Raw genomic sequence first — 27,786 nt, 5'->3', positions numbered from 1 at the left:
CTTTAGGTCACCTCCTTGAATGGGGACTATATCATAAGTGGTCCAAGGCCCGGCCATTTGGCAGCCATAGAATGACTATGTTAATGGAATTGGTCTCAGTCCAGGTCTTAGTTGACAGGTGTTCATATCATAAGTGACATTTATTGACTTCCAACTCTTTCAACTTGGAAGACAGTGGACCACCACTGAGATAGTGATGAGGACGGAGTAATTTATAATATATTCAGGCTCCATTGAAAGCCAAGGAATTCAGCCCCTTGAGCTGGCACCTTGCAAATATTGTACTTGTCTCATGGGTTCCGTTAGCTTGAGAAAAAAAAAATAGAAATCTAATTTAAAAAGATTTCTAATAACTCAGAATAGCCAATGTTGGTTTCCTCTGAGGTCATATGAGCCTCTCGTGTTGGTGCTTTTCTCTTCATTGTGTATTATAGTGATTAGATATTGGCTATGAAAATTATTACTTTTATTTGTTTGTGTGTTTGGGGGTTGATTACCTAGTCACTTATTTATAACAAAAGCTGTAAATGATACTCTTTGACAGAGTTAAATAAGGCTATCTTCAAGCCCTTGTGAAATGGAAATTGATGAAAAAGTAACACTGAGTCCCTTTTATCCACATAAATTTCAAAACATGGAATTCAGAAGGATTCATCCAACACATACTCTTTTCTATTATCTGGTTTAATATTCTTCATTCATTCACTCTAATCAGGTTCATGACCTGAAGATGATTTGGCCCGAGTTGGAAGCGATCGTTAGTATTACTAGTGTATTAATATTTTGCCCATTGATGTTTTCTGGGTTCATCCACTGACTTTTTTTTTTTTTTTTAACTTCACAGATGATTTGGATTTCCCTATAACAAGTGGCAAAGCCACAACACTTCTGAATTAGTTATCACACTTAAAAAGTCAAGATGACAACAACCATAGTGGATCTATTTATTGAAGCAGACAGGCTCTTTTAGCAGAATGATCAATGTCTTACCTCTTTCTGAAAGGCTTTTCAGAGGTAGGAAATCATCAAGCATCTGATATAAAGTAATGAACCAGGTTTCTGACTGGTCAAGTTTCAGGAGCAGGCTTTTAAGTATTTCTGCCTGTAAATGTAGAAATCTGAGTGTGAAAAGTAAAGGCAACAGCAAAGATTTACTGGGTGCATCTATCATCCTGGCTTTTAGAGTCTTTGTGATTAATACCTGTTTAATTGGGGACTGATCTAGATTCTTTGGATGTCAGAAAGCTAAATGTTACAGCATTGTCTCGTGGGTTCCTAACACAGCAGGACGATTAGCAGCTGTCTGAGTAACAAAGAGAACCTGAAGCCTGCAGCATAGCTTTTTATTTTCCAGACTTGGAATGCTTGAAGCTCCCTGGTGGAGTTGACAGCAAAAGGAACAGAAGCCTTGATTCACAACAGCTAATCCTTTCCTTTCTCCTTTCTGTATTCTGGCTCAGTAAAAATGAACCTTTTCCTTACCTTGTTCTCCATATTCCAAATTAATTTTGGAGAGCATTTTTTGTTGTTTGTTTGTTTGTTTAAAAAATAATTTTTTTGAACTTTTTTTCTCTGATCTTCCCTACGAAGTGATTGGAGGGCACTGTAGGTCATGGAGGCCTCCATTTGCTGAGGGCTCACATCCTGTGTAACCAAGTTACACATAAAATAATTTTAACTAAGAGTGGAAACACTAGATAACTTTCAACACCACATTAAGACCCAGTGAGAAGATTCATGACTTGAAGCATTCAGAGAAAAAAATATATATTTATTGTTGTTGTTGTTGCTAGCTTCACCCCATTTTCTTACCTTAAAACAATTATCTTGCTCAGGCAAATTCTTCTAAATTGCCTTCCAGTGGAAAGATTGTTTTCCTGTTTGCCTCAAACTGGCATTCTTACTTATAACAGGAAACACACACATTGAATCCTGCCATGTTTCTGTTGGCAAGTGTTGAGCTATCCTTGTCAGAACCTGCCAACAAAATTCTTAGTAAGCAATAGAAAGTAAAACAAGCAGCTCCCAGACGAAACATAGGATACACTTGAACTGCAGCAAACACACTTGGGTGCCCCTGAGGTTAATTCCCTGTTACTTCTGGTGGACATAGGCCTTGGTTTCCAGTTGAGCTGTTACCCACTTACAATTTTATAACTGATCCTATGACTGTACCTGTAATAATGCTAATTCAAGACATTAGCTAACTTAAAAAGGTAAAACAGACATTTAAGTAATGCATTGTATTTACTACGAAGAGCAAGGATTGCTGTATGTTTCAGCATAATGATTAAAAAGTTGCAAAAGCTCTAATCTGCAAAACCTTACATCTTTCATGACATCTTTAGGGCTTAACCCAGGAGGTATACTAAATGTTGTGTATGGATCTTTCTAGTAATAAGTATGATACTTCCTTTTTAATACTCCTAACATTTGTGTTTGTTTTATACCTTTCTATTTTGAAATATACACATATGGAAAAGTGAGCAAGACTCGAATGTATAGTCATTGAATTATAGCAAAGTAAACACCTATGTGACCATCACCCAGGCCAAGGAACAGAACAATAGAACATTGCCAGTCTTCCAGAAGCTTGTCTTGTATCCTTACCCCTTCCCTAATTCCAAAGACTTACTCTTTTATTTGGTAATTGAATTTGTTTTGTTTTATTCTTGTCTCAGCTCTTTAGGTTAGTTCAAATGTGAATTCATTCTGCACCAAAAGTTTTAAGGTTTGTCTGTGAGCAGGGATCGTATCTAACTTACCCCTGCGTTTCTGACAGCCTGCAATGTACATAGATACCCCTGTACCTAACAGAGCAGACTTTAGAAAGATTTACGCTGTTGCTGCTGCCACTACTGCTGTGGGAAAACAGTCACTTAAACCTTCAAGTCTCCTATTTCTTACCAGAGAAAGGAGGGGCAGAGACCAGCCACTTTCTATAGATCAGTGGTTGAGAATGAGGGCTCTAGGACCAGACTTTTGAATTATGACCACATATAAGCCATAACTTGGAGCAAGTTATTCAAACTCTCCGTACCTTATCTTTCTTATCTATAAAATGAGGATAATAATGGTACCTGTCTCATAGAGTTTTTGTGAGGTTTACATGAATTAACTCCTGCAAGAGATTTAGAACAATGCTCAGCACATCATAATTACTCAATAAATGCTAGTTTAGTGTGTGTGTTATTACAGACATGTGGCGTAGAGGGAGGATCACATACTTTTGAGCCAGGTGAACTTGAGTTTTAAATCTCATTTTACAGCTTCGGTCAAATTATTTAATTTCTTTGTGCCTGAGTTTCCAAATCTGAAATGTAAGGGTGATCATTATAACTACTTCAGAGAGTTGTAGGGATGAAATGATGTCAGGTGTGCGTGTATGTGCAAGTGCCTTGCCCAGGAGTTTACTGGCATCTGATTTGCTCCTTTCCCCATTCTTTGTCTTGTGGCAATTCAAAGGGCCTACCTAAGTCTTCATCTGCTTAAGCAGTTAATAATGCAGTGAAAACTAAATTAACTCTTTTCTACAAAGAAAACTCAACTAAACCATTCTGAGAACCCCACTGTCTTTTCCCATTTAGCATTAACACAAGATCAGCTGAATCTTTTGGCCCAGTGTTTTGCGATTCTGCCGATTTCATTCCCTGTTAGAAGACTGGTGCCTGTGATTTTGTCCCTGGGAAGCCACGCGGCCTCTGTCACTGACTTTGCTGACCTCGGGCCAGCGCGCCCCAGTTTCTCACAAATGGGTGGATATCTGCTCATCGTGCATGACCAGGAGCTGGAGTTTCCAGGAGGGAACCCAAAGGCCTTTCAGGAGGCTGCAAAACCACAGACCAATCTTCCGTGGGCCACAGTACTTCTATAGTTTATCTGAGTTAACTCTTTTTTGCCAAAAGGCTCCACTTCACTTGAATGAGTACCTGTTTTAACCCCAAATGCCAGTTCAATGGGTTAGTGCAATGGAAATTTATCTCTTGCTGAAATTGCATCCAGTCGGTGGTGATGAGGGGTTAATGGGTGTAGAGCTTCCAAGATGGGCCTGGGGCATTAACCTCCCTCTGGCTTGTGGGTTCAAGAAAATGGAGAGTCACAGGGAGCTATTTATGGGTCAGATCTAGAAGAGGAGAAATCACTTCAACCCACATTCCATTACCCCAAACTCAGCCACATGAACTACCTTAGATACAAAGGAATCTAGGAAGGTAGTGTTTGGCTGGGAAGCTCTATCTAGAAGGGAAGGGATCTCACAGTTTTGGATTCCTTAGCCAAAGAGGCCAACTCAACACCTTCAACTTCCTTATGCAAACAATTAACGTGAAGGCTAAGAATAGCATCACATTCTATCATTTAAAATTTAACCAATAGCTCTCTGTAAATGATTTGTCGAAAATAATCTGTTGCCCGTCTCTCTGGCACAAAGAAAATGACGTGCCGTCCCATCTATCTGGGAAATAAAAAAGGCTTGCAAAATTTTCATCTTCTATTAAACCAAAAGTAAAAACCGAATCACAGACTTTGCAAAGTCTTACTCTGGAATCATTTAGTTCAAGTATTTACAGTGCTCCAAAATCAGACTCTTAAAATCATTGGCAGCGTGGGTCAACTGTATCCTTCAGTAAATGTTGCTGAAGGATAATGTGGCTGTGCACTGCTTTATTTCCTAATATGTGTTTAAAATAGACTCTGCTCTGACCTTGGAAATCACTTTATGGAAAAAATGCATCTCTCATACATTCTAACTTTAAGCTTAATAAATATGAATACTTCCACATCTAAATATAAATGAATTTCATTGAATTCACAGGCTTCTAAAGATTTTGGCTGAAAATTTGGTTCTATGGTTTTTTTTTTTGTCAAATAAGGAAAAGAATCCTATATCGATTTTGGAATAATCAAGTTGTTTTTCTATACCTTTTGCAGGTTTGCTTTAGAAACAGTTTCACTTTTTGACTATGAGAAACTGTGCTTGTGTGGATGCATGATGTAGCAACTAAAAGCTGGCGGGGGTGGGGTGGAGCTGACTTTTCACTTTGATGATGCATCCAGTGAGGGTGGTTGGGGATTTTAATGATTTTACCTAAAAAATAGCAGAGGAGTTAACCCAGCTGATTGAATGCACTGCAAACAAAATCATGTATATGTGAAAGCACTTTGTAAATGGTTGTACTATAAAATAATGTAATGATAATAGTAAGAGAAAGAACGTATACATATTGCTGAGTTATGTTTGATGCCATAGGTATTGCCTAGCTTGAGAGGAGAAATCCTTCTCTCCATCTGGAGTGTAGAAGAAAACAATTAATGTTAGCACCAGAGCTCCTAGCATCTCAGAGACGCAAAACCCTTAATCACAAGGATATCATTAGTGCTCTGAAGCATTTAATTTTGATGCTTGACAGCATTTTAAAATGCACAAACCTTTGATAAGGAGCAAATCAGAGCTGGGGTGTTGAATTGAGAAAGAAATGGGAACAAAATCACCTTAAGCTCCAAGTAATTAAATTTAAATATGCTATTTGCATTAAGCAGAGATATGTATAAATGGTGGGTTTATAGAAAGACCCCCTGAGTAAATATCATCTATTTAAATCCAGATCCTGGGGAGGGGAAAGGTAACCCTGCTGTGGTTAAGAAACCACCTCTCCTCCAAACACTGGCCATTGTGTACCGCTGATATCCATGGCTTCAGGTGTCTTGATTTTCATAAAGGGCTGTTTTCACTCTCCCTTGCCCACAGGCTGGAGACCTTTCATTGCATCTGTTTATTTCCTGGCTCACCCTCTGCACCCTCTAATTTGAACCAGTAATGAAATGCAGTCTGCGTACTTCAGCTGTTTTCTTTTTCCTCCCAAGTTCCCCTCAAAGTGTTTTTAATTCATTGCTTGTGATACTGGACTCAAGAAAACAATTTTTAGCTCAGGAACCATGTGAAGCTTTCCTCTCTTTCTTTTCTCCGTATCTCCTCTTCTCTTCTCCATCCCATTTGGGTGTCACAAGTACCAAACTGCTGCAGTAAAATGACTTGTAGGTGTTTAATGGCAAGTCATTGAGGAAGTGAATACAAGAAAATTGCAGCATTCACATGAGTGGGGAGCAAGGAGAACTGCTGAGCTTTGAACCAAAGAAAGTTAAATTTACCATTTTCTTAAAGGCAGCCACCTCTGTTTGACATCAAAGCATCTCCTGTAATTTCTCCTTGTGAAATGCACCACTGTTAGAGAGTCATGATAGAGCCCCTAATCTGTGCTGTTTCTGTTTATCAAAAACACACACAGAGATAAAACCCACATGTACCTTCTGAACGCATTGTGGTCTGCTCTCAAACCAAATGTAACCACAGGTACACAGCAAATGGGGGTTCTATTTAGAACGCATTCTCAGTTTCTCAGGGATTTGTAGAACTGTGGATACAACATTCTTTGGAAGTGAAATTTATCTTGGAGCTCTATTAGAAAGCTCAGATCTTTCAACTGGAAAGCTTTGGTAAATTTTTCCTTTCATCCTCTTTTGGTTTTTGCTTCATCATTTTAAAAAAATGGTATTTTGCTACAATTTCACTTGTGTCCATTGGGTATGTGGATAAACAGAGTCTGTTCCCAATAATCCTGCTTGCTTACAGTAAGACTGCAAAGGGCTCTCCACCCTATTAACCCCATGTTTCAACTTTATATCCGTTGGTGGCTGTTGCATATGTAGTAACTAATGGCTTCTGCTGGCAGTGACTGACTTTGCCCTAGTCCATCTTTGGAGGCTTATGATCCTTTTTGGATTTAGTATTATGACTTGGGAGTCTTACCACCACTCCACCTTGGCAGTTAGGAAGTCGGGAGAACTATTTGCATATGCCCTACAGATACAGAGAAGAAATGTGGAGCAAATTGTCAACACCTTCCTCAGCCTAAAGAGCAGAACCTCAAAATGCTGTCTGGAACAGGTGCAGTGATGCCTAGTTTTAATGTTAACTTACATTTGAATGACATTTTACAGGCTGTGTGTTTGAAAAATGTTCAGAAGCATCACACAGACCTTAGAAACAGAGACTCCATTTATAATTAGAGTTGTCATTTGCTTCACCCCAATTGTCAATATCTCAGTTAACCTAAATAGTACAACCAACCCCACAAAAGGTCTTCTGAAACAGGTGCAGATGGAAAGTTGTTTTAAGGATGGCTTACTTCTGGTACTTCATGTTTAGAAAATTTTTGCTGTCTACAGTAAAGATTTTTTAGAGGAATTTTAATATGTAAAAATTTGACAAATTTGTTGAGCACCATTGAACGCATGTGTCACCATGATTTGTAAGTTAAAAAGAACAAGAAATGAGAGACATGTTTTGGGTTAAAAACTGCTGAAATCTCCTTGTGAGTAATAAAAAAATGAAGGTCTCAGGATAGGTATCTTAGACCAGCAAAACTGACATCTATGAGTCATTGGAGATTTTGCTGTAAAGGTTTGAAAATTAAGGACTCCATTGAATTAAATCACACATCTTTTTTAAAGAGCTACCCTTTCGGAGTGCTTGCCTTGTGATTTTTACATCATCATCTTTCTTTAACCATACTACTGTCAACTGACATGACCAGCTCTCATTGCTATGTGTCATGACTAAATTCCAGCCATTAAAGAATGCCTGCATTTGTCCGGAGGCACAAAACTGTCCTTAAAACAAGAACCTCCTTTATGAAAGAAATCCGTGGGTAGATAGGAATGCTTTTCAATCTATGACGCATCTCTTCCTTATAGTGAGAATGTGTTCATCAGCCCCCCAGCTTCTTCCTAGCTTCGCTTCTGACACTCAGCAGGTGTATTGAGTGTCTACAGATAGAATGTGTGAGAAAGTGTCCCCTACTTAACTCCTCTCCATCACCCATGAGAGAACTTGAATGAGAAGAGGGGCAGTAGGAATCGTCTCCTCTTAAATTCTTGAAAAATGGGTCCTCTGACTTGACATTGGAAAGTGTTTTCTACGTAAGACTATTATAAAAATTTCCCAAACCTTCTTCTAGTTAAGAAGAGGCGAAAGTATTTGGTGGTACTTAGTCTGATACCAAGAATTGTTTTTTTATCTGGCCATGCTTACCCATTCCCCATCTTGGCCTTGCTCCATAGGTGCTCATTAAGTATGGGTCTAGTGGCTGAGTTGATGGTGAGGAAGAACCTTGTCTCTACAAGATTTCAGAATGTAAATCAAAGAACTGAGTGGCCACTGAGAATCTTTTTTTTCTGCTTGGTCTTTTTATGGTGACCAAATTTTCTACTATAATTAGAAGCTCTCTTTTGAACTTAGACATTGATTGGTCAAAGCTCTTATTGAACTATATATTTAAGGGTGGGATGGACAATCTTTTTTAAAAAAAAATCTATTATCTCCTCTTCTAATTCTGTAAGCAAAGGGCAGAGCCCTGGAATATTGCAAATCAGGATTCAAGACCTTTGGGTTGGGCATGGTTTACCAAAGTGTGGAAACATACCAATGGTGGCATCAGAGATGATTTTCGGGAACACACTGATGAGATGTTATATAATACTGAATTGCCCTGTGTACAATGTAGTTCATTTTCAATTCTTTCTCAGTAATTCTGAGTACTCCAAGGTCAGAATCTCAAGTCGGTGCCCAGATATCCTTTGCTTCTCTAGCACTGGCTAATCTCCATTTTTAACAATCCTTGGAGAAGTAAGAGTGTCCAGCAAACATTGATAACATTGTTTCATTTACATGCAATGTTCATTTTTATGGTTACTTGACATTAATTTCAACTGATTACAGGGTTTCATTGATACCAGTAAATGAGAAATTCTTTTTAAATACAACTGTTGAAGTTAAAGATACTGCATTTATTAAAGAAAATATTACTTAAATCATCTTACAAGCTGCAGAGGGATGTGGCAGCAAATGTGTGGCGTGGAAGTCTGATGCTTGGGAAACACCGCGGTAGGGGAAAATTGCAAAATGTCATTGGCAAATGCCTCATCTAGGGAAATGACCCACAGGCAGGCACACACAGTAGGGTGATGCCTTCCAGATGTAAAGTTGAAGCCTGTTTTGGAAATGGGGTAGAAAAGGCGAAGGAAAAGCCCATATGTGGCTTATGATGTAGAGAACGTTCAAGCTGCCTCCTTTCCAAAGTGGCAGTATGGCAAAGCCCAGATTTTCTCAAACTCCTTCTTACTAAAGAAGATAAGCTCTCCACAGGTGGAAAATGACTGGCATCTTATACTTCAGTGCAGTTGTATATTTCAGGTACATTTCCCAACCTCACTTGTTCATGGATTGCTTGTGTCATTGTGCCCTGATAACATGCTCTTCTGAAGAACATCTGATCAATAAAGAATTTGGACTTTACAGCCATACAACATAATGCTCTTTGTGAATTCGATCTATGTATTCTGCTTTTCCTTGGTTGCATTTATTTGTCTAATAGGTACAAAAGACAAATGTCAACTCAGCAGTTTTCTGACTGTCCTCAGCCTAGCATTCTATTTTCATTCAGTCCTTCATTCTTGCTTGCATTTCTCTTTCAATATCTCCTTATTCTCCATTTTTATGGCAGCTGTGTCAAGGTACACTCTGTTGGTTTATTTTCACATGTATGCGTATCAGCTTCCCAAGCAGGGCTGCATTAGAAATACTCTATGAGTTAACATGATTATATTGCCAACTCCCTGCGTGAGATTTTTTGAGCACCTTAGTTGAGTCCATATTCCCTTTGAATGGTCACAGGAACACTGCTGCTCAAACTTCTAAAATAGAAATCAAGCTCATTTCCCATATGCAGCAGTTTAATGATAACCCAACCAGAGAGAAGCTGTCTTAGTTCATCAGTACATTCCAAGGGCAGGCAGGCAATTCGTTCCCAAGGAATCTGTCGATTATCAGGATCTGACCCAGACCGTTTCTGAGAAAAAGTTCATTTTATAATTTTATGATTGTTCTCCCTCCCACTTTCTTTCTGGTGACCTCACTTTTCTGTTTCATTTCTCAATCCTGAACATGAGAGTTTAAAGAGCGCCTTTTGTGGAGTGTATGCTACAGTGGTCTGTTAGGCAATGTATTTATTACCTGGAGTGAAATGACTTTCCACAGCCAGGCAGTTTTCTTAGCCTCCTTGCTACCTCTATATTTTTCAGAGTCACTTTTTGCATTTTGTTGGACAATGGCTTTGTGTCAGCCAGGAAAGAAAGAGAAAACGTGAGCGTGTGTGTATGTGTGTGTGTGTGCCTGTGTGTGTGTTGGGACAAGGGAGCCTTAATGAATGTAATGAGCACATTTCCGTTGTTCATTTTCCTCAGATGTTCAGTGGCTTCCATATGTCTGCCGCGTGCAGCTTTGTTCACTGGGTTTGGTATTACTAACCTTGGGATTGCCTTTGATGGAGGACATGTGTATCTACTGTATCTTTCTCTTGTGTTTTTGCCTGAGATGCAATCTGGAATAGCTTTGGGACTGAGAGAGAGGAAAAAAAAAATAGGGGTGTGTGTGTGTGTATGTGTGTGTGTGCGTGTGTGCGTGTATGCCTGTTACCAGCCTAGTAGAGATCCCAGGCTGTCAAATAATCCCCTCCAGAAGACAGTCTCTACTGTACTGGATTCAGCTGGAAAACTCCCTTGTTTGACTATGGTGCGTCTGCTTGGTTTCCCTGCCATCAGTACACCCGTCAGACATGCTCAAGCAGGTTTGAAGCTTTTCCCATACCATTTTCAGTGACAATGTATTTTACTTTTTATCTTTGTTCTTTGGAGTTAGGGGTTGGCAGTCATACGCATGTATTGTAAAAGGGCAGGAGGATGACCCAGCACTAATTTATTCTTCCTCAGTGGCCAGTTTTTGACATTTGTTTCCCCAGTTTGGGAACAAAAGAATATATACATTGGAGTTAGGGAGCTCTCTAATCTCTGGCTCTCCAGGGCAGCTTTGTTAGATAAGATTAAGGATTTCATGAATGCTTTCCCTTCTCCCTGGAGATTGCGCATGGGTACCAGCCATTGTCGGTGTCAGCAGAGCCTGATAACGGCTGGCTGGAGATGCGACCACCACAGTGGAGAAGTGAGCATCAGGCAGCCTGGGTGTATGAATCTCAAGTGGGCCCTCCTTCCACCCCATAACACACCCGCTAGAGGGCTGCCTTTGTGTCCTTCGCAGTGGAAAGAGCAGGCAAAGGCAACATGTCAGCTCTCATAAAATAGCTGCAAAATGCCACGTGTGTTCAGAGAGACCAACACTGCTTGATTTGTATTCATTATTTACATGGTTGTGTTCAGACTGAACTCTTACTGTAATTAAGCAGTACTTTTATTTATATTGGAAAGTATGTAAATTGTTTGCCCTTTGGCATTCCCTACAATACTTATGGAAGACTTGTACATTCTCTTGCTCATATGAAATTAAAGTCCAGTAAGATGGCACTCATAATACTGGGAGGTAGGATTAGATGTAGCTTTACCGAGCTTAAAATGAGGTCTTCCAAAGGCTGTCATGGCTTACAAAAGGTTAAAAACAAGACAGCCTTCTCTGTAGCTACAGCCTTTTATGAGAAATGTCTCTACATGCTGTGGAAATGGTACTATAAGCCTATGAGCCCACCAGGCTTTTACTTCAGAGATTCTCTTTTTAAGACAAACACATACAAAAATATACTGGAGAGAAGGATAAAAATGGTATGATTTTATACTGAAGAGTAAAATGATCAAGGGGAAGACAAGACAATCTTTCACACTTTTCTTAAATAACATGAAATTATTTCTGGATACCACCAAAACCATTTCTTTTCCTAAAGAAAATGTCCTTTGTCTTTTGTTTTTTCTAACAGCACCATCATCCATTGCTTTGGTCCAGGCTAAAGAAGTCACAAGATACAGTGTGGCACTGGCTTGGTTGGAACCAGATCGGCCCAATGGTGTAATCCTGGAATACGAAGTCAAGTATTATGAGAAGGTATTACTTGAGTGAACAATACTCCTTCCTTCTTTCCTTCCTTCCTTCCTTCCCTCCCTCCCTCCCTCCCTTCCTTCTTTCCTTCTTTGTTTCCTTCTTTCCTTCTTTCCTTTCTCCCTCCCTCCCTCCTTCTTTTCTTCCTTCTTTCCTCAACTCCTTCCCATCCTCCTTTGCTCCCTCCCTTCTGTTTAAGTGTTAGCCAGTTGTAAGTCATGGAATACCAGTGAATCCCCGATCAAATGCATTTTGCTTCCCAATTAAGTACGATTATGAAATTTATCATTTACTTAGTTATACTGAAAAGCAGAAAATAACAATAATAATAATAATACATTGTATTGTAATATAACTATATCTTTACTATCTAGTAATGGAAATCAAGATAGCTAAGAAGTTCTAATCTATGAACCTTCTATCAGGGAGAGTGACTCAGTTGAAATAATGATCTGTTTAAGTAGATCACTGCTATCCAGAATAAAGATGTGGGTTTTGATGACTTTTAATAGAAAGTCAGGGAAGGAAAATCACATTCTTCAGCCTCTTAAAGTTATAGAAAGGCATTATTTTTACAAATAACTTGTCTCTCTTAAAGGATAGAATTTTGAAGAGAGCTATTTGCATTCGAGGTTATCTAGAAAATGAACAATTGTCTTCTTTTTCTTTTTAAAGATAATCACTTATTGGCTTTCTTATTAAAAGTAGAAAAGGGACAGGATTTTTCCATTGAAACCATGTTACAACACATTTTACATTTTCTAGACAGAAAATAGAAAAAGACAAGGGACCTTCTCACAGTTATTTCTTTTAAATTGCTGGGTGTGGAGTTAGAAAAGCCACCAACCATCATTTAATGTTCCTTTCAAAAAAAAAAAGAGTAGGAGGAAAGATCTGGATATGGTCAGCGTCAATAACAGTCATACCTGAATTCCGCATTTCTTTCAACAAGTAAGAAGTAACAATAGTACTTATAACATCCAAGAGAATATAGGCTCCAGAGAGTTTATTCATCTCCATTTGCTTTCAGCTTCTGAGTCGACTGGCTTGACTCCTTTAATATTGCACCTAGAGTAAGTAGGAGATTTATTTTGCTGCCTTCCCCAATTTTATCTTCCCATGATGTAGGATCAGAATGAGCGAAGCTATCGTATAGTTCGGACAGCTGCCAGAAACACAGATATCAAAGGCCTGAACCCTCTCACTTCCTATGTTTTCCACGTGCGAGCCAGGACAGCAGCTGGCTATGGAGACTTCAGTGAGCCCTTGGAGGTCACAACCAACACAGGTAACAAGGACCACCCGGACTCAGTCAATTCTGAGGCTATTTTTATAATACAGGTGAATCCCATTACAGTGAAATCTAAGGACTTGTCTATATTTTTTTGTTAGGCAAACATTTTGCTGCAATGAACATGGCTTGAAATAAGTTAGCCAATGTCTGTAACTTAGAAAACTTCATGTGATTTAGAGAAAGGCATTTTCAAAGTACTATCTGATTTGTCTTTTCCTATGAATGAAAAATGTTGCCTATTTTTCTCTTGTTTTGAGCCTTCTATAAACCATGAAAAATGGGATTACTAAACTGACAAATTGAGGGTTGCATAGCTACCCAACATTAATATAGGGAATTTTCTCCCTGAGACAATTAAAGACGGCACCACAAATATTTTTCCCTACTTATTTCTAAGAATCATTTAAATCAAGTCAGATAAGCTTTTTTTTTTAAAGACCCTTTGAACAAACATATCAAATCTTTAAACATTGTGAGTTGGATTGACTGGTTGACTAAATTTAAAGTGCTTAAGAGGGGCGTACCCGTGAACAAGCAGTTGGTGTAAGATACCTCCATCCCCAGTAATTAATGAACCCAAATTGGACGTATTTGATAAAAAGATGATAGGGCAGAATTTTTGACTTCAAGAAAGAAACTTTGTTCACAAATTATTAAATAAGAATAAAAAGCAGAAGAGAAAGTAGAGTTTAATCTGAAAGGGATTGACATCTTTTGAAATTATCCAGCAAGGGTACAAGGAGGAAGTGGCTTTTGAACTAGGCAAAAAGAGGCAGGTTTTTGATAGCTCTGGGGGAAGGAGCTACATTCAAAACTGCTGCCCTTTCTGAAATGTTCAAGTGTCTTTCTCTCTCCAAGTGGCTTCAGAACATTGAAAACTGTGACCCATTCAGAAGTTCTGCCTCCTAAGACTTTCCCAAAGGTGACCCTTATGTAATTGTCATTCCCAGTGCCTTCCCGGATCATTGGAGATGGGGCCAACTCCACAGTCCTTCTGGTCTCTGTCTCAGGCAGTGTGGTGCTGGTGGTAATTCTCATTGCAGCTTTTGTCATCAGCCGGAGGTAAGCACTGAAGCCGCTCACTGTGCAGCCCCCCCACCTTCCCAGTATTTATGATGGGTTTTTTTCTCCTCCACACAAAGCTAAGGCTTTTGATTGCATCATAAACATGACATCTGCATCCCAAGCTTCCTCCTTGTTGCTTTGATCTTCCCACACCCCCACTAAAGCTGCTAGCTGTACCCTGGTGGCAGGCTGAGAGGTCCGGAAGGACCCAGCTAATTGTAGGAAACAAAGCTGAAGAGCAAGCCAGTGGGAGATTTCTAGATACTTTAAGCTGCCAGGTGTTACGTTTATCCCTCTCTTAAGCCTGGACTCACTGCCAAAGGCAAGAAAAAGCCCTATAAAACTTGGGCCCCAATATTGAGCTCTGTCATTTGCCAGCTACTACTACGTAAACCTTTTTGAGTATTTCTATTCTGTAAAATAGAGATAATTATTAATCTGCCTCAAAGGGTTATTGACAGTAGAATTTTGATATGCAAAATAGATAATACAGCACACAGGAGGTGCTTCAACATGATTTTGGTTAACAGTAATGGTCACTAAAGCAAAGAAATGGGTACTGCACATTCAGTCTTCCCCCAGGAAAGGCCATCAGCATTTCCAGAGAATCAATGGATTTCCAGAGATTATCCCTTGAGCAAATCATGGGCATGACATTGCTCTTGGAAATGAACCTAAACCATCTGAGTCCTTATCGCCTAAGTACTTGCAATCTGACTTGTTACTTAAAAAATAATCTAAAAAGGAGAGAGAAATAGCAACAGATTAGCAGCATCTTCTTTTGAACCAGTTTTTCTTACTCTTTTCGTCTCCATTTACTTACTCCTGTCGCCTGCCTAGAGGCTCCAGAGGAGTGGTCATTGATATGTGCCACGCACCTGGGCCTTCTTTGTCTTTTATGTGTAAGAATCTGCCTCTTGCCTGATCTGCATCCCCATACACCATCAACTGTTTCACAAGATAGGGCTGTTGGTGAAAAAAAAGGGCTAAACCTGGGGATGTCAAAAGGATCCTCTTAAACGTAAAGCTTTTCATTTTCTAGAAGAGGGAAGTAGTCCTAGGAAAGAAGTAATTCTTGCCCAAGGTCGTCACATTGCCATAGTGGTAGTCTGAGCTACTACTGGCCCCACCAGTAGCTGTACTTGGCTCTCAGGCCAGTATCTGTTGCATTATCCCTCTCTGCCTACTGATGATCTCACCAATGTCATAGCAATGCCTTTGGCTATTTCCACTGGCCTGGGCAAGCCACTATGCTTTTACTTTCCTCTGATATACATTATAATTAGAGTGATGACCATATAATCTAGTTTGCCTGGATAGTCCCAGTTGGTGCTTGTATTTCTTTTCTTTTATTATTATTATTTTTTTTCTGAGACGGAGTCTTGCTCTGTCGCCCAGGCTGGAAGTGCAGTGGCATGATCTTGGGTCACTGCAACTTCTGCCTCCTGGGTTCAATCAATTCTTCTGTCTCACCCTCCTGAGTAGCTGGAATTACAAGCACCTGCCACCACACCTGGCAGCTAATTTTTGTATTTTTAGTAGAGACAGGGTTTCACCATGTTGGCCATGTTGGTCTCAAACTCCTGACCTCAAGTGATCTGCCTGCCTCAGCCTCCCAAAGTGCTAGAATTACAGGCATAAGCCACCGTGCGTGGCTATGTATTTCTTAATATCATGCCCCCACCCTCACTCTCCAAAGTGTCCTGGTATACAGGGGCCAATTATGTTCACTCTAATATAACACAGTATAGAACAACACATTCTGTACAGGCATCTATTTTACATTGTGTTCATTGCTTTTGATGCAAAATCTATGTTGGATTAGAGTGATGAGTCAAATCTTGAGATGTTAAATCCACAATAAATTCTCATTTCTGTTTCTTTAATATACACACATACAAAAACATATAGACACTGGCATGCCTACTATATTCTAAACAGCAGTATATCTTGGCCTTCAGAAACTTAAGGTTGACCTGCATAGAATTTGAATTCCCACTGTTCTTTCCTTCCCTGGTATTTGATTTTGAAAGCCAATCAAGATGGCCCTCTTTCTTGTACATTGCCATTTAGTTTTGTATATGTACACATGCTGTGCATATAACCACCGGGAAATGTATGCATTAGTATATATCCATCTGATGGTGGGAAGCAAGGAGCATGTCGGGGAGTGTATAGGAATTACATGTGCTTTTTTTATTTTATACTTACATATTTCTGTGTCTGAAATTTTCACAGTATCCAGAAATAATCTTTGTTATTAGAAAATAAAGATGTTTAATGGTTTAAAAACAGATACAATTCATTAAATACCTCCACTTCTAAAAATATTTGATAAAAATTCAGCACCATAGGATGCTCAGAGCACTTCTCTGCAGAAAGTAGGTGTTGACCTTGTGTCTTGACCATCTCTTTGACTTTACTGGAAACATTCTCTAGTTGTAGTCCAGCTTTGCTTTACATTTACTTTGCTTTTTTGTTTTTTGGTATAAGTGGCCCTAAGTACAGCAGTCAAACTGGAGTAATGAGAAATAAGTTACCTCATTATGAGTTCCCTTTGGATGTTCTACTTAAAACATTGGCTTTGATGAAAAGAAAGGAAAAACACGTGAACATGTAATCGGGGAGACAAGTTTATTAAAAGCCATGACTACGGAAAATAGCATCCTTAAGCCTGATGACTTAATTTCCTCTCTGCCTTTATTGATCACTTTATTACATAAGGCAGGATTGATAGCAGGATGCATCGGATTTCCAATTATGAGTCCCCACCTTAGAGAACTGAGCCTGTCGAGTTACCCGATGATTCCTGTCCCTTCTCCCCCGTTAAAAAAAAATGTCACTTCCCAAGGCTGATAAACAGTGCTTGGTGATTGGTCCTCAATGGATCACTTTTTAGAAAATGAAATGTCAACCCCTTGCCCTCATATTGATTCTTCTTTAGTGTCGGCCGTAAAGCTGTCATGGGAAAGGCTGCCTGGAGCCAGGTAGCTGACAGGTTTGCAGTGGCTCATGCACAGTCAGCCAATTCTTCTCCTCACGCAGGTTGTCTGCTGTGTTATCTTGGACTATAAATGTTTAAATGGGACAAGAACAGGTGAGCAGAGAGGAGACAGGTAGTAGGGACGAAAGCCTGGCCCAGGCTTTTCGTGGGAGGACAAATGAAAGGTAGTACATGGTACTGTCGAAATAATCTTGCCAGACTTCAGCCAGTAGTATGAGAATGCAAAAGATTAAGCACCCTAGCCTATAAAATCTGAGTCATGTCCTTTAACGATGGGGCTGCTTTGTGCCTCTTAGAATCACCGAATGTTTGTGCCGGAAATGATGCTACAGACAGATCTGTTGCGGGGTCCTCTTGAAGTGACTCCCATTCTGCTGATGGCATGCAAGATTTCTAAGGAAGTCGATGGACAGAAACTCACGTAGTGAGAAAAGTTTCAGTACTTCTGATGACCTCAGAGAGAAAATCGGCTTGGTGCTCGTTTGTCATTTAAGAAAGAGGAAGCAGCTTCAGGCCCACAGTTGATATCCTGCAGGATTTTTTTTATAGCAATTGTTTCATTTATTTCATTGTACACATTCAGCCTAGAGAAGCCTGAGCCTAAGGCAAGCCAGAATAATCTACGCTTTTTTCAGTGAGATCTACTTTTTTCTTTTGGCCAACTGGAACATGTAAGCATTTAGGGATTGCGGTGAAAGAATCAAACTACTAAATTTATAAAATACCTAAAATGAGATGTTATACTAAGCACATTGATTTAGCTATATTGTATATTTTTACCACCCACATTTATGTTAAGCAACTTAATTTTATATTTTCTGTAGGCATCTTTTTGATCTGTGTCTTTCTCATCACTCAAGATACAATTTCAGAATTCTTTCAGCTTTCCAGAGCACATAATTGTACTTGTTATCTAGGTTATTTTAAGACACAACCCTTCTTGTACCTATGTGATGCTGTCCCTATAAATTTTATTTCAAACCACAAACAAATCTCTATTTGTACATTCTCTAGCAGCAAGTCACCATTTCCACATTTATATATTTATATATTTGTGATCTCCACAACATAACCACTTTTCTATATTGTTTTTATAAAGTGATCTTTAAAAGGACTGTTAACAATGACATCCTAAAATACAAATATAAGGTCGTAACCTCCAGGACTAATGACTGAATCTATGTTAAATTTCTCTGATACCCTCTTCCCTTTTATAGTAATGATTTCATCAAGTTATCTTCAAAAGCATCACAAACTAGTATTAATTCAGATTGTTTTAGGGTAGTGTTTTTTCCAAAACAGTATTACAGTATTTATTTATTTATTGAGACAGTCTCACTCTGTTACCCAGGCTGGCGTGCAATAGCGCAATCTCAGCTCACTGCGACCTCTGCCTCATGGGTTCAAGTGATTCTCATGCCTCAGCCTCACGAGTAGCTGGGATTACAGGCATGTACTACCACACCCAGCTAATTTTTGTATTTTTAGTAGAGACGGGGTTTCACCATGTTGGCCAGGCTGGTCTCGAACCCCTGACCTCAGGTGATCTGCCCACCTCGGCCTCCCAAAGTGCTGGGATTACAGGCGTGAGCCACCACACCTGGCCCCAAAGCAGTATTTTATTATTCAGATGTGAAAAAACAATTTTAAGAAAGGACTAGAATACAAGAACAGCCCCTATTTCTTAAAGGACAACTTGGTAGTGAGGGAAAGTCTTACTGATAACCAGACACATGCTGTTTTTATGCTAACCTTCTAATGATTGCTAGTGACACTGGGTTTCCATTTATGTTAGAGTTATAAAGTACCCGCTTTACCTGGATAAGGAAAAAGAAGTGAATTGATTTTAAGAAAAAACTGAAGTGGTTATGACAACATTTATTTATGTATTAGGTACTGGAGGCCTAAAGAGATTAAACAAATAAGCGAAGGTCACATGGCGAGTTAGTTGCTGATCAGGACAGGAATTCAGCTCTCGTAACTTCCAATACTGGGATAGATATATTATTTTAATATCTTCTTGACTGACAAAGTTGACCTACATAAAAACACTGACATTGGCACTTCTATGGAACCAAAGCTTCAAGAGTCTGCTAGTGATGTTGGTAAGATTTGTAATCTGTGAATTAATGTGCAAGTCTATTACACAATATAAAGTCAGAGTTTACAAGTTAATTTTCTCCTCCTATTGAAGGTTAAGGTTTTCCACTTCGGAGCTAAGAGTTCACGTAATGCTAAAAGCGTTATCGTTCAGCCTGTGCTACCACACCCGGCTAATTTTTGTATTTTTAGTAGAGATGGGGTTTCACCGTGTTGGCCAGGCTGGTCGCGAACCCCTGACCTCAGGTGGTACGCCTGGGCCCTAATTTCCTTCCCTGGAGTATTATGATCATGTGAAAATGAAAACACTTAAGTGTTGGCCTAATTCAGCTCTGAGGAAGTCATGTAAATGCACACAACTGGGGGTAGATGATACCTTGGGATCATTTCTAAACAACTTGTGTGCAACCATTTCAACATGCTCCTCGTGAACAGCATTTAGACATCATTTGGTGCAAGAACAATGACAGCTTAAAGAAGGGGAAAAAGAAGAATGGCTTCTGTGAATCTTCATGGGTGATGCTGTTCCGTGCTGGAAAGGGACCTCCTGGAGCCATGCTAGTTACATTGCTTTATCTTTAATATGCACTTTAGCTGAATACATTACTTACCTTTTGCTAATTAGTTTTGGAACAGTGAACCACATCAGTCAAATCTGTCCACTTGACCAGAAAAGTTAGTAATTTAGTAAAAGCACGGTTTATGCTGGGCCCCTGCCTTGCTCCCCCTCTCTATTTTGTTTGCTTTATTGGATACTTAAGGTGCCAGGAACAGCACGTTGGTTGAGAGGACTCACGCTGTTCTGCAACAATGTCTGTTAATACCCTTATTACCGTGTCCCTTGGACTGCAGGAGGGCTTAGTTCACACTCTTTCAAAGTTTCACCTGCAGCGTGCGTCCTTTTCTCCAACTCCTGTGGCTGAAAGGGTCCATGTTTCCTTCTGGAGCATTTGCTAATAAAACACTCCACTCCTTCCCAATTTTAATCAGCTTGTCCACGTCTCTATAATTAGAAAACCTTCAACAAAGTTTTCCTGCTGCCATTCAGGTGATCAGCCTCTGATGTCAGTTTCGAGTTAGGACTTCTTCAGGCAGTGTGGCTTCCTGCAGGCTGGCCGCCCCAATGGGGAACTTCAAGGGGCTTCCTTTCATGGGATGATAATGGGCCACATTGTCCTACTCTGAGCCAAGGCAAATGGGCCATCAGGTGTTAAAGGTAGAACAGGACACAGGCATTTTCGTTTTCCAGATATTTTTAAAAAGCAAACAGACTACTATTAGCCTTTGAACAGTAATCCTTGTTTGTTTGTTTTTTTTTTTTTCCAGCCATTTCCTGCAGTCTTAAGGTTCCTCTCCTCCAAATAACACTCCACGTAAAAAATTCTCGGTTAAAAACACACCTTCACCACTAATTTAATTCCTCCTTCTATGTTTAGAAGTCTGAGGAAGGGATGGGTGTGTCAACCTTATAATTAATGACCCCTGTCATTTTGTGTTTCCTCTGGCTTTGCACATATTTAATGAATGTGCTTGATGTAAGACAGATAAACACTTTCCCGGGCAGCTTCAGGCCATGGTTTTCTATGGTATATGCCAGGCTTTTGTTTCATTAACAATTTTAAGTTGGTACCAAAGCTTTCTCATTCTGAGCATTTTTTTTTTTTCCTTCTTCAAAGGAAAGAAATTCAAATCAGTATTCGAAATCTTAAGTGGTTTAAAAGATATACTTGTAATTTTAGATAATGCTTTTAGGAGCTCTGATAAGACAAAATCCTTCAGGCTGGCAAGACCCTATCACACCCTTGGGACCAATCTCTGGCATTTTCCCGACATAAAATGTTATTTTAGTAGTCCCTGACCTCACACTCTTATATTTCCTTTAAAAGAAGGGAAAGGACGGGGGTGGAGGGAGGGGAAGAAGATTGGAGGAGACTTCATCTTTTATAGAAAGTTGTTTGGCTTCAGGGTATTTAAACCTGTTTAGTTACTTCGATGCAGCAATGGATTTTAAGAGCAGTTGAATTCATTTTAAGTGAATGTACTGATATAAAACGTAACACTACTTATAATTAACTCTCACTAGGTATCCTTACGTAACTAGTTTCCAGTAAGAGAGGCCCTGTGAAGTCGTGGGCTGGATCAGGGTTTCCACAAAGTCCTGTACTTGCTGGGAGAACACGTGGTGATCCTCTTGCTCCCCACCCCCTACCCCACCCAGCTCCGTATCCTCATCCACAGGGAAACTGAGCGTGTGTCTGTCTGCCTGGTTGCTTTCATAGGGTTGTCATGAAGATGCAATTAAATAATAGACTCTGGCTGGGTGCGGTGGTTCATGCCTATAATCCCAGCACTTTGGGAGGCCTCTGTGAGCAGATCACTTGAGGTCAAGAGTTTGAGACGAGCTTGGCCAACGTGGTGAAACCCCGTCTCTACTAAAAATACAAAATTAGCCGAGTGTGGTGGCGGGTGCCTATAATCCCAGCTACTCAGGAGGCTGAGGCAGGAGAAGCGCTTGAGCCCTAGAGGTGGAGCTTGCAGTGAGCTGAGATCATGCCACTGTACTTCAGCCTGAGCAACAGAGTGACACTCCGTCTCAAAAAATAAATAAATAAATAAATAAAAACAATAGACCCTTTGAAAAGTTAAATGCAAAGGAAAATGCAAGCTTATGATTTGGGACTGAAATACCGTACTTCACAGTTAGCTGTCGTCACTGGAGTCTCTGTTTTGGTAAGTTGGTTCCTGCTTTGCAAACAGTTAGGGGAGGAGATAATACATGAGATGAAAGCACTTTGAAAAGTTAAATGCAGTGTAAAAATGCAAGGTATTATTATTTGCCAGGGAATTATCCACACAGAGAAACATCTGTAGGCTCTGAGAGTCTGATTGCTGAGCTGGTTCCTGGGCTGCTGACAATTAGGAGAGGAATATGGGAGGGAAGCTTGGAGCATGTGACCAGGATCCGCTGCCTCTCTGGTTGCACTGCCTGGCTCCTTTAGGTTCTCTGTTGTTCTCTCTTTGTCATAATCATCTGCCTTTCTACCTATTCAAAGTTTAAGAGTTTGGGGTATAGGATTTTGACAGGATCACACTGCCAAGACAACGTGGCCTTGGGGGAGTTTTTCCTCATCTCAGACACTGTTTCTTTTTCTGTAAGAGTCTTGCCTTACCTTGTGTTTGAAGCTCTAAGAAAACCTAAGATATAAATTCCAGTGTAAATTTTACATTTCTGACAGAAACATAAATGTATACATTTTATTTACTAATTTGGTCTCAACTCCCCAAGTTTTAGACAGCTGTAATATCAACTGAGTTGATTTTCTGATTCCTTTAAGTGATATATATTCTCCTGATTCACAATGTATATATATTTTTGGTTTCCAAGGCTTGAGTTGATTTTCCAGTTTGTATAAGAGAGATATATACATTCCTGATTGAAGATTTATGTGTACTAAAGATTTCCAATCTACAAAGCTTTATAACAAAGCCAGATTTACATTAAAAGTTGTAGGAGCAGAATGCCAAGTTTAAGATAATGCACCATTTTACTGAAAGTGAATCAGGCAAAGCAAAACAAAGCTTCTCATTTTTACCCTTGCTCATTTTTTACAAATTAGGGAACATAATTCAGTACAAAGCAAATACTTACTTTTAAACTTTTCATTAATAAGTTGGAAATTTGTATGCGGCAACTGAAACCAATAACCGCAAAAGTGTTGTTTCAAGAGTATCACGTGATATGATAATGAATTTTTGTGGTAGTAGTTATCTGGTTATAGCAATAATATTTACTAATACCCATCACATACTGAACATTATTGCCATTTGATTTACGCAGAACTACCCATGGAAATTTAAAATATATATATACATACACACATATATATACACACACGTACATATATATACACACATGTGCATTTATGTAAATGGAAAAATAGCCAATAAACTTATCTTCAGTAAGATAAATTTTCTCTGAGAGATTTTGAATTATAATTATATTATAAAACATTTGCTTTAAGCTATTGTAAGACACCTCAGTTTAAAACTGTGGTTCAGAGGTATCTCTGACTGCTTGAGCTTAAAACCATGACTTACTACCCGGGTGACAAGTATTTCATCTCTTGTAAGTCTCAGTTTTCTCATCTCTGAAATGTACATAGCATACCTGCCTGACTTATGGTAGCAACAAATTTGTCTTATGGCATGTGTTAAAGCTTAGGTGTTTGAGGAAAATAATTCTCTTTTTTAAAAAATTTTAATAGACGGAGTAAATACAGTAAAGCCAAACAAGAAGCGGATGAAGAGAAACATTTGAATCAAGGTACAAAAAAATTGGATTAAAAAATTTTATTTTTAGAGCCTGTCTCACATTTTCTAGTTTAAACATGTCCAAATAATATTTACGTGACTATTAATGTTATATAATATATTCCTTATCCCAATAATGTACTTCCTGAGTATCAAACTGAAATGGGCGATTTGGATGGTAAGATTAAAGATGTGGGATGAGGTAGAGATGTTTCTTTAGATTTTTACTTTTCCGCATTTTATCCTCTACTCTGAGAAAGTTACCAGTCTAGCTGGCTCATTCTTGTAGCTGGGTGGCAAAATTAAAATGGGTAATTTTTTCATATAAGCTGGAAATTTGAGGATGAGGAAAAGAATAAGAAATGTAATAGTAATTGCTACTTCCCAGGGAATGGCTATATGTGATATAGAATTAGTGACTATCAATAAATTTTTAGTGGATTCTAATTTTGATATTCCAAAGAGGTCAAAGAAGACATTCAAAGAAGTGGCTCTAGAGTGACTTAAGCAAGGTAGAAGACTTTTTTTTTTTTTTTTTTTTTTTTGAGACGGAGTCTCCCTTTGTCGCCCCGCCCAGGCTGGAGTGCAGTGTCGCGATCTTGGCTCACTGCAAGCTCTGCCTCCCAGGTTCACGCCATTCTCCTGCCTCAGCCTCCTGAGTAGCTGGGACTACAGGTGCCCGCCACCACGCCCGGCTGATATTTTTGTATTTTTAGTAGAGACAGGGTTTCACCATGTCAGCCTCACCTCAGCTGACCTCGTGATCTGCCCACCTCAGCCTCCCAAAGCGCTGGGATTACAGGCGTGAGCCACGGTGCCCAGCTGGTAGAAGACTTTTAAATGGACAGTGGTTGGTGACTATCCAGGAGAGCTGTCCACTAGAACTTTCTAAAATAACATTGTTCTATATCTGCACTGTCTAATATGTAAGCCAATAGCCACACATGCTGTTGAACACTTGAAATGTAGCTAATATGACTGAGAAAGGGATCTTTTAAATTTAATTTATTTATATTTAGATAACGACAAGTAACAAGACTCTCACATATTAGTGCAGAAAGATAGAAGAAAGATTGACCGGGCACAGTGGCTCGTGTCTGTAATCCCAGCACTTTGGGAGGCCAAGACAGGCAGATCGCTTGAGATCAGGCGTTCAAGACTAGCCTGGCCAACATGGCAAAACTCGGTCTCTACAAAAAATACCTAAATTAGTCAGGCATGATGATGCACGCCTATAATCCCAGATACTCAGGAGGCTGAGGCATGAGAATTGCTTGAATCCAGGAGGCGGAGGTTGCAGTGAGCCAAGATCCTACCACTGCACTCCAGCCTGAGTGACACAGCTAGACTCTGTCTCCAAAAAAAAAAAAAATAGAAGAAGGAGAGGGACTGGGAATAACAAGACTCATCTTGAAGATTTTCTTGGCTATAGCATATAAAGTGATGAGGGATATGGAGTGTCTAACAGCTTTCCATTTGTTCACCTCGTTTCCTCCTAAAATCATATTTTTTCAGTTTTTACGTGGGATATATGTTTTTTTTAAAAGCTGATCTATTAAAAAGAAGTAGCAAGAAATTGCCAGTTTAAGGACCTTATTCCTAACCAAGGGTGCTGGGATGAGGACAAGACCTACAGGCTTGGAAAGTCAAAGGGACTGGGCCAACTGGTGTCCTGCATAGCCTCTGTGTCCTAGTGTCCCAGCAGCTCCAGGAGGGAGAGGAGCAAATGCCAGGACAAAGCTTTTTACAATGACTTCTGCCTCTTGGCCCAGATATCTGTCACTGGGCTGCCTCCAAACACATCTAAATTTAGTTTATGAGTAGTATGAGATATGACTGAATCGTACTTCCTGATGTCCAGACCATTCACAGTTAGGCTACAATGGTTATCTCTAGCTGAAGCTTTCTGGCAAAGTTGAATATCTTTGCTTATGACACCGTCTTTCCAAAACAGAAAAGAAGTGGAGGTCCACTACAGAGTCTGTATTCTCAAATCAACTAGCTGATGTTAACCTTATTGTCTACTTTAACTTAGATTTAATCTAATTTTGTTAATTTCGGTCACATATTTAATTCATCCAGATATTGGGCAAAATGTGACACCATGTGGAAAGAGCTAGTTGAAATTAAAAAGCTTCTATTTTCTTCCCTAAGGGAGGATAACTGAAAGCAGTGGGCAGGACTTCATGCAAACGCAAGGGAGCTATGAGCAACTGCTTGGGACAATAGTATTCAACTAACACAATCCAAATTTCCTCCATTGGATGGGTGGTTTTAAAAATCTTGTCCTTGAAGTGTGAAGACATTCCAGGAAGTCAGTAAAGCTGCAGCCTCTTAAGTAGCTAACAATATTTTGTTTACCCACTAATGAAAACCAGAGCAAGAGTTTAACCATTTTCGTATGTCAAGACCGTACAGCTAACTTGACTTTTCCTATGTTTTGTAATTTTAGACCTAAACTACTTATGTTTTTTAGTGGTTCCTGAGAAACATTCAGCCAACTTATCATGTTTATTACTTAGGTGTGAGAACATATGTGGACCCCTTTACGTACGAAGATCCCAACCAAGCAGTTCGAGAATTTGCCAAAGAAATTGACGCATCCTGCATTAAGATTGAAAAAGTTATAGGAGTTGGTAAGTGTCTGAGTGTCTGTCTGCTAATGAGTCTGTTTTCTTGGTGGATGTTAAATATGTGTGTGGATTATGTAAATGTATTTGTGAGTATATTATGTGTGTATATACATGAAATTTCCTTTTCTTGAGTATAAAATATCGTGTTATAAAGAACTCTAGTACAAATTTTGATTCTATTCTTAGAGAGAAACTTAATGCGATCTGAAATCAGATTGATTGCATTCAAAAGGTTTACTCTATTTCTTACTAACTAAGATTTTGTGTAGTGTTTTTTCATTAAGGCTTAGTTTTCTCTAATAAAATGGGGCTAGTAGCATCTACTTCAGGGCTGCATGGAGGATTTTGTGAAATAATCTATGCAAAGCACTAGCACAGGGCCTGGCATGTAACAAGCACTCAAGGAATGTTAGCTATTATTCTTTCATCTTGAATGTGTTTCTGGTCCATCATAGATTCTTTTTCTCTCCCAAAGGTGAATTTGGTGAGGTATGCAGCGGGCGTCTCAAAGTGCCTGGCAAGAGAGAGATCTGTGTGGCTATCAAGACGCTGAAAGCTGGTTATACAGACAAACAGAGGAGAGACTTCCTGAGCGAGGCCAGCATCATGGGACAGTTTGACCATCCGAACATCATTCACTTGGAAGGCGTGGTCACTAAATGTACGTGGGTCACCCCCTTTACAAAGCCAAGTTAGAAGTTACTGGGAAATTAAACACACATTTTCTTTCCAGGGAAATGACAGATGGCGCAGACCCACTGATTGCTAATAGGAGGAAATCAGTGCAGGACAAGTCATTAATCTTGTAGTCAGCTCTAAATGGGTCTATGGTTTCGGCTGATACCCAATCTCCAAGGCAGCTTGTGTGAGATTTGAGAGAAATTAACATAGCAGATTTTTGGTATGCCATGCCATCTTTCAGATGTTTGCTAGGCCAAACTGATTGTCATAGGATAGGCACAAGCAGATGGTAAGCAAAATAAAATTTAAGGACTTTTCCTATAAAGCACAACAAAACCTGGCCACACCTTGTGCTGGAATCTTTGGTTCCAGATGCAGAGGGTGAAGCTTGGGAATCTTTAATATATTGGGGGATTTGCTTGTCTGCTCTGCCTGATTTATGGCTGTTGCAGTTCAGCACCTATTTACAGTAACACCTGGTTGAACTTTCCTTTTTTAGTCCATTAGCATTCACTGAGCCTGTGAACCACGCTTCAGTTAAAATGCGACACAGCTCAACAGATGCATTTTGTGAAGCAAACCCTGAATATGTCTGTAAGGCTGGCTAAGACCAACTTATAAAGTGCCACATAGACAGTACAGCTGAGGCAGTCCCTGTTTAAGGTGGCTCTGTTCCAGGAGCCCTCATATACCCTACAAGTCAAGGATCTGGTAAGCCTGGGGCTATGTCTCCAAGGCTTTTCTTCTTTGATTCAAGGTATCT

At 39.5% G+C, this 27,786-nt stretch overlaps 1 protein-coding gene across 3 annotated transcripts in view; it reads left to right on the top strand.

Moving 5' to 3' along the window:
* The window catches only part of LOC105481290 (EPH receptor A4), a 154,486-nt gene that overhangs the window by 105,534 nt on the left and 21,166 nt on the right, over window positions 1–27,786 (top strand). For all 3 annotated transcript variants that reach the window (XM_011740799.2, XM_011740798.3, XM_024792698.2), the window contains exons 7-12: window positions 11,817–11,941; window positions 13,064–13,223; window positions 14,180–14,291; window positions 23,664–23,722; window positions 26,232–26,345; window positions 26,818–27,003. In XM_011740799.2, coding sequence (XP_011739101.2) covers window positions 11,817–11,941; window positions 13,064–13,223; window positions 14,180–14,291; window positions 23,664–23,722; window positions 26,232–26,345; window positions 26,818–27,003 — 756 coding nt within the window. The remainder of the gene's footprint in view (window positions 1–11,816; window positions 11,942–13,063; window positions 13,224–14,179; window positions 14,292–23,663; window positions 23,723–26,231; window positions 26,346–26,817; window positions 27,004–27,786) is intronic.

This window comes from Macaca nemestrina, chromosome 11, assembly GCF_043159975.1.
Source record: "Macaca nemestrina isolate mMacNem1 chromosome 11, mMacNem.hap1, whole genome shotgun sequence".
Lineage (NCBI taxonomy): Eukaryota > Metazoa > Chordata > Mammalia > Primates > Cercopithecidae > Macaca > Macaca nemestrina.
The sequence above is the reverse complement of the archived record's forward strand: the minus strand, read 5'-3'. Positions and strand labels throughout refer to the sequence as shown.